The sequence below is a fragment of the Apaloderma vittatum genome, unplaced genomic scaffold, assembly GCF_000703405.1.
Source record: "Apaloderma vittatum isolate BGI_N311 unplaced genomic scaffold, ASM70340v1 scaffold9785, whole genome shotgun sequence".
Classification (NCBI taxonomy): Eukaryota; Metazoa; Chordata; class Aves; order Trogoniformes; family Trogonidae; genus Apaloderma; species Apaloderma vittatum.
In genome coordinates this window covers 57965-64897 of record NW_009718767.1, presented here as the reverse complement: position 1 = coordinate 64897, position 6933 = coordinate 57965, and the positions used below count along the sequence as shown (strand labels likewise).

The window sequence follows — 6933 nt, the reverse complement described above, 5'->3', positions numbered from 1 at the left end:
ATGGCCTACATAATTCATGAGCTAGTCTATAACTAATTGCTATGAAGAATTCTTGCAGGCTAAAGATTGTAGTCACAAGAATCAGTCTCTGCTAAGACACCTGCATTTGGGTGTTTTTAACTAAAGGTAAAAACCTGGACTAGGACTTTTTTTCAAGGACCTAAAACTATCCTTTTAAATGAGAACAATTATCAGAAAAGCTATTGACAGTTTGTGAGAGTTCTAGCACTAAATGGCAGCATTTGAAGTTCTGTAGTCCAAGGTGGTCCACTTCCAAAAAGATTTCCTGAATGACTCTCTCAGTCTTCCTGGGCCTACTGAAAGCTCAGTGTTGATGAATGCTATAAATGTGCTTCTGCAGGTACTCTCCAAGGCCAGCATTTTGAATAGTAGAACAGGGAGAAGAAACCTTGAGATAGTGATATTTATCAAATGAATTGTGCTCAGCAACCGTGTCTAAGAAACTCTGACTTCAAAAAAACCTATGAAGTCAGAGAAAGGTTAGCTAGCCCCTATTAACCTAAACTCTTTTATCCTGCCTAATGAGGGGAAGCAACCTCAGAAAGCTAATCTGGAACTGTCAGTACCACTGGGTTTTTTTAATTATTATTTTTTAATAAAAACAAGACTGAAAGAACCATGAGAAATAAATTAATGATAAACTGATTTTTTTTTTATTTTTTTTTGATCCCTTGCAGGTTTTCTCAAGTTCTAGAAGTAGCAGGCAGTTTGGTTGCTAACTGATCTGAAACTTGTGCTCTGCCTTGGAAAGATCTGCGGTGGGAAACATTCACCTTCACGTATCCCACACTTCTCTACATCAGCAGAAAGGGACTTCATGTGCAAGAGTGGTTCGAGATGATGGTGTAACGTTGATAACACTGAAGGTCTCCTGAGAATAACTGACTTAGTAAGAGGTTTCTACCTCCTCTTCCTTTTTTTTTAAATAACTTCCTCTCTCGGAAACTACAAGCAAGATGCCAGCCAAGACACCCATCTATTTGAAAGCTGCTAACAATAAGAAAGGGAAGAAATTCAAACTAAGAGATATCTTATCTCCTGATATGATCAGTCCGCCACTGGGAGATTTTCGTCACACCATACACATTGGAAAAGAGGGACAACATGACGTTTTTGGAGACATCTCGTTTTTGCAGGGCAACTATGAGCTATTGCCTGGAAATGAAGGAGAAACCAGGCTTAGCCAGTCTGGCCACAATGAGTTCTTACGGGCAAACAGCACTTCTGAATCCGTGTTTACAGAAACTCCATCACCAGTGCTCAAAAATGCTATTTCCCTTCCTGCCATTGGGGGTTCTCAAGCCCTTACGTTGCCCTTATTGTCACCAGTGACATTTAATTCAAAGCAAGATTCCATGAGGTCATCCAGAAATCCTAGGCTTAGCTGTGAGCCAGTAATAGAAGAAAAATTACAAGAGAAAAGTAAACAGATGGAGGATGGAGAAACATACAAAGATGACATATGGGAGCAAAATGGTTCTTCTTCACATTTTACTAACAGTAGAGACAGTAACTCATCCAGCTTTTCTGAACGATGCAGTGATTGGCAAACAGTTGATCTATTTGATGACAGTCAATTTTCATGTGAACTAACCAAGACAAAGACTAAGTCAGAAGAATCCCTTTCAGATCTTGCAGGCTCTCTTCTCTCGCTACAACTTGACTTGGGACCTTCACTTTTGGATGAGGTCCTCAATGTAATGGACAAGAACAAATCTTAGAACTGGTACTCCCTTGCTTCTTTTTTAAGTGATTCACTTAAAAACAAACAAACAAAAAATAGTTCATAAGTAGAGACACTTAAAAATCAGCTGTATTTGCAGTTGTTTGACGGGTTTTCTAAAAATATTCTTAAAATACTATTTTTTTACTTATCGTTTTCCATGATTTTTATTACACTAAATTCTCGCAGCAGGAAGGTAAATTTTAAATAACAAATTTCAGCAAATATAAAATGCTTTTCAGTACCAGTATTAATGATCAGAATCTTAAGAAGCAGTTTAAGGATGATACTGATTGTGCCATTTGGTTAGTTCACTTCTACGGGCTTCTGAAAATATGAAAATCTCTAAGTGTCAGAAAGGAGACTGATATTAATTATTCACTTTTATAAATTATTACAACATCACTTTACATGTAGGCCTCTTTCTAGAACCTTGTGTTTGAGGGTTTGATAGTGTTTTTTTCTTCATTTTTCTATAGTACCATTTCTGTTATACCTTAACTGTAACTACTTTCTTGGTCTTACACTACAGCTCTGTACTCAGATGTGAACAATTGGAAGGCTTTTTCAGCTTGAACACCTGGTCCAGAGACTCAGCTGCTTTAAATGAGTATGCACAGATTTACACAAGTTGAGGCTTGGGCCTGACATTGTATATGAAAGGATATGTTGTAAACAGGTGACACATGCAAGATATTGTGGTTAAATTATTTTAAAAGTTGCAATATATTTTTTGTGTGCATATTGGCTTTTTGCTGCAGAGCCTACACATACAATATCTCATCAAAATAGCTGCTTAGCATTATTGGTGCTCTTCTGAAAATTGTATATTTGTGTGTTTGAAAAGAAATATGTATTGATACTCTTTTTTTTTTTCTTCATTTATTGCCACACATGCTTAAACTTGCAACTGATTTTAATTTTTGAAGAAGGCACTGGTTATTCACAATGCTTGTGATGTGTGCTGCAACAGCCAATGTTTTGGGAAATGTGGATCCTTTAATACAGTACCTACCTAGATTGCATAGATATCTTGTGCAATACAATAAAAAACCCTTTAAATTGCTATGTCTTTGTGATTCAGTACATAAAACTTCCTAATTGGGTGAGTCTGTTTTCTGCTGTAATGAAACAGACTGCAGCAGAGTTACAGGAATATGGCACCAAGGGGCATATCAATTCTACTATCTTAATTCAGTTGACTTCTCCAATTTGATTTACTTACTGAGATTTTAAGGGCAAACTACAAGCGGGTAAGACTCTGGGATATGCACTGCTTTTAAGTAATTGGAGACAAGAGAGCAGTACATTGGTCCTAGTGAAGTCAATGGCAAAGTTCCAGCGGCTTTCAATGGAGTCTTTAGGTAAAATCCTAAACAAAGTTTGTAGACTGTTCTTCATTAGATAATCCTATTTGTCTGTATCCTTCTATGAGGACAGGTAAGTAACTTTATGTATATTATATTTATCCTTAAAATTTCTAGGAAGTCAGTGCCAACTAAGTCCATTCCTTTGGTGTGTTTTAGCAACACAGTCATTACTCCCATTTCTGGTTAAGCACTTAGATTATTGTGCATTAATGAGACATGCAGCTACAGTCTCCCATATTATTCCTGTAAATGAGGAACTGAGATGCAGAACGGCCAAGGACTGTGTGTATTTTTAAGATAATTCTTAATTGCCTTTGACTTCATATTCTTTGTGTATAAGCCTGGATCAAATTTCCAGTGCATTCATGATCCAAGAAGAATGGTGATTCTGTGACTGTAGTGCTTTTTATACTTTGGAAGGCGGGTTCAAGGCTCTGATCGGCCACGTGTTTCTTATGGGACCTGAGGCTTTAGAAACCATGGAGAATCTAGGCAAAACTGTCATTGGGAGAATGTCAATCATTAGCATAGGGAAAATCTGGATGGAACAGGGAATTAGACATTTTCTGTGCAGACTAGCTTCAAATACTATGATTAGAGCATGAAAATTATTTGCTGAATGAAAAGTCATTATCTTACAGGACTTTCCAAGTAAGTGTTTGATTCTTACAGCTGCTCTTTCAATTGTGTCAGTTTTGCCTTGTCATATTTTGTACTTGATTTCCTGGCTTAGTCTGCTGAAAAATGTTATTACAGGAGTTCTTGGTCTGTGTATGACTTCCTATACGACTGTTCTTCTAAGTTTGTAAATCCTTATGTCTTGTGATGAGGGTGGGAGGTCTGAATTAAAAAGTATCATCCGTACAGGCTACAAGAACTACTTTGTTGTTGAGAACCTCTGCTCAAGACAAGGATAGGACTTTTACATTGGCAAAGTAGTTTTTCTTTTAAGCCTTCTTATTTCCCTCAGAAACTGGGTCCCTGAATTGTTCTGATCTGCTCAGTCTTACATCTAAAGACCTAGAAGATGTGAAGTTGAAACATGCTTGGCTTCTGTTCCGTCATGGTCTTGTGCAAAATACTGTTTTGTGTAATCTGATCTGTCATCTCAGCTGTCACAATACAGCTTGTCAGATCAAAACCGTGGATATCTGGTTTGTGAGAAGTTCTGACTTCCTGAAGCCTTGATAAAAACTGTTAATGGAAATCAGATTTTCCAAGGGGGAGTTACACAACAGTTTCCTGAAAACGAAGATACTGCTGCAAGTTGGTCTTCTGGTTGGAACAAAGAACTGGCATGAGTCGCCTAGGATATCACGCCAGTTTTCTCTGGGAAAAGTATACCAACTGTACAACTGACTAGAAAGTTCCACTGATGCTTCACAAGTCTTCCGGTATGCCAGAAAATGCTCCCCCATCTCTTCTGCTAACTAAAAGAGTACGATGAAGACCTAAAGATGTAATTGTAAATGTGCCAGAGGAAGAATGCAGAAGCTGTAAAGCATATGCCTAGTTCCTACATGAAAATTTGCTAAGTTCCTCATCTGTACAGTTCCACAAGCTGTGCAATGTGCAGTGTGATACAAAAACATTATCAGAAAGCCACACAGCTCAAGAACCCTTGGAACCGCTGTACCAGTTCTCCTGCCAACCTGCGGTGATCAGTATTGTGCTAGGAATGTCACTGGGTGTTAAAGAGCAGGTGGAATGTTGGGAAGTGCACAAACTCATATTGACCTTTTGTCTTTTTTCTGACAGGTACTTTAGAGGAGACTGAAAACCAAAACAAATCTCCAAGCTAGATCACAACTAAAGGATGGAAAACAGCTTCGCAAGGAGGCTAGCAGAAACCCTGAGACAGGGATTTGATGCAAGCATACGCTTTGTCCAAACACATGGTTTCTTTTCAAAGTCCGTTACTGCAAGCAATTAATGACTTTCACAGGAACCTTGCTTTCCTCCCCACACTGACAAAACTGTTATGTTAATAAAAATTGCTCAACATTGACCCTTACTGGAATTCCCACTCTTGAAACTTCAATGTACTTTAATGTTCACCTACAAAGTGCATACAGGACAGAACCATGTGGCTTTCCTGGCAAATGTTGTCTAACTGTGTGGTATGTGAATGTGACAGAAAAGGAGAAAAATCTAAAAAATAGAAATCTAAAACTAGCACAAGCAAGGCCTTGTTTAAGGATGATTTTACCTTATTATCCTTTTTCCTTTTTGCATTTATTGGTGTTAACAAGGAAGCTAGTTATCAGGGTTAGGGGTGAAGGATGTTTTCTAATTTGTATAGGAAATTCTTACCAAGCAACAGGAATAGGCTGAGGCCACGTTTCAGAAAAACATAGAAGGTATATCAGCCCAAATGTTTTTTTTCAGTCCTGCTAGAATTAATGAGAGAAGGGACACTTTGAGTGGCTGCTGTGTTGAGAATGTCAGTTGTGATCAGAATTAGAGGCAGTGGTCACATATGTCAAATATAAATAACCCAGATGCAAGTCTAGCAGGGAAGGTGTTGGACCCAGCATAGTGAGGCCAAGTAACATTTGGTGATGCAAAAAAAAGCTAAGACAGTGACATACTGTACTTAATTGCAAGGAAATAAATTAATGGTTGTTGTAAGCAAATGCATTAAATTAGGAGTGACCTAACTGTTCTCCTTGCATCCGTTTGCTTTTCGTGTGAGCACAAAATACATGAGTACATCTGTTTTCTGTAAATGCTGTCATTTCATGTGGGTTTTTTAAGGTGTTTCCTGACTCCAGATATAAGGCTGGATCCATCTCTAACTGCTTCTCTCCAGTCAGCATTTTACAAGTGCTAGAAAATCAAGAAAGTACCTAATACTTGCTGTTTACTTTTGAATGTTATAAGCTGTCTTCTCCCTATAATAATTATAAAAGTACTAATTTTCTTCTGGTAGAAATTAACATGACTCCACTAAAATAATGGATTCTGATTTATACCAGAATATTCCCAGAGAGAAATAAATTTATCAGAATATTTACACCAGAGAGAATACTCTTTTTCACAGGCATATTGCAGGTATGACCCAACACATTCTTCAAGATATTTCTTTTCCTCGCTGTCTAAAAAAATTTGTTCTTAGCTCGTGCTCAGAGATACTAGGACTTCGTTTTGTGGATGGGTGACTTTGAGAACCCCAACTCCTCTGGCAGATTTTTGACAGTAATACTTTTGACCTGAGAGAAGAAGTTTAATTTAACCTTCAGTAAGTCATAAACAGTCACAGATGCCACCTATGCTATTAGATTTCGGTTCAGTACAAATGAGGAAGCCTTGGGCCATTCCCTTTTTTACTACACAGGATGGAACAGTGTGGCAAAGAAAAGTCAAACTAATTTGCTCATTTATCAAACTGCTAGTGCTATTCCAGGTACCTAACTGCCTTATTAAAAAATGCCACAGTTTTACAAGACAAGAAGAAAGTGCACCAAAACTAATATTTAAGAAACCCATGCTCACTGCCACTATGTTTAGGCAACCAGAAGGAAAATACATCTTAGCTGAAAACATTTGTGACAGGCTCCTTGGACACCTCTCTAAAGGCAATATCAGAATCAAAAGAAAAGATTTTGAATGCTTGGAGTTCCAAACATTGCCATCTACTTCATGATGTAATAATTGGATGGCTTATTTGTAGTCTAATATTTTCTCTATAGGAAGCAGAGTTGCAGCCATTACTTTCTGTTTCTGAATTATGTTGTAGGATGTGAGCCTTGTCCTTCAGGGCTTATGCCTATTCCTTTTTGACAAAACATGCTGCTGCAGTACAGAAAATTTCCTGGG

General features: G+C 37.8%; 1 protein-coding gene across 1 annotated transcript; it reads left to right on the top strand.

The window, feature by feature from the left end:
* The first annotated feature begins 709 nt into the window (after positions 1 to 709).
* CDC42EP3 (CDC42 effector protein (Rho GTPase binding) 3) lies at positions 710 to 2799 on the top strand. The gene has a single exon (XM_009870372.1). The coding sequence runs from the start codon at positions 978 to 980 to the stop codon at positions 1740 to 1742; it is 765 nt and encodes a 254-aa protein (XP_009868674.1). The 5' UTR covers positions 710 to 977; the 3' UTR covers positions 1743 to 2799.
* Positions 2800 to 6933: the final 4134 nt, after the last annotated feature.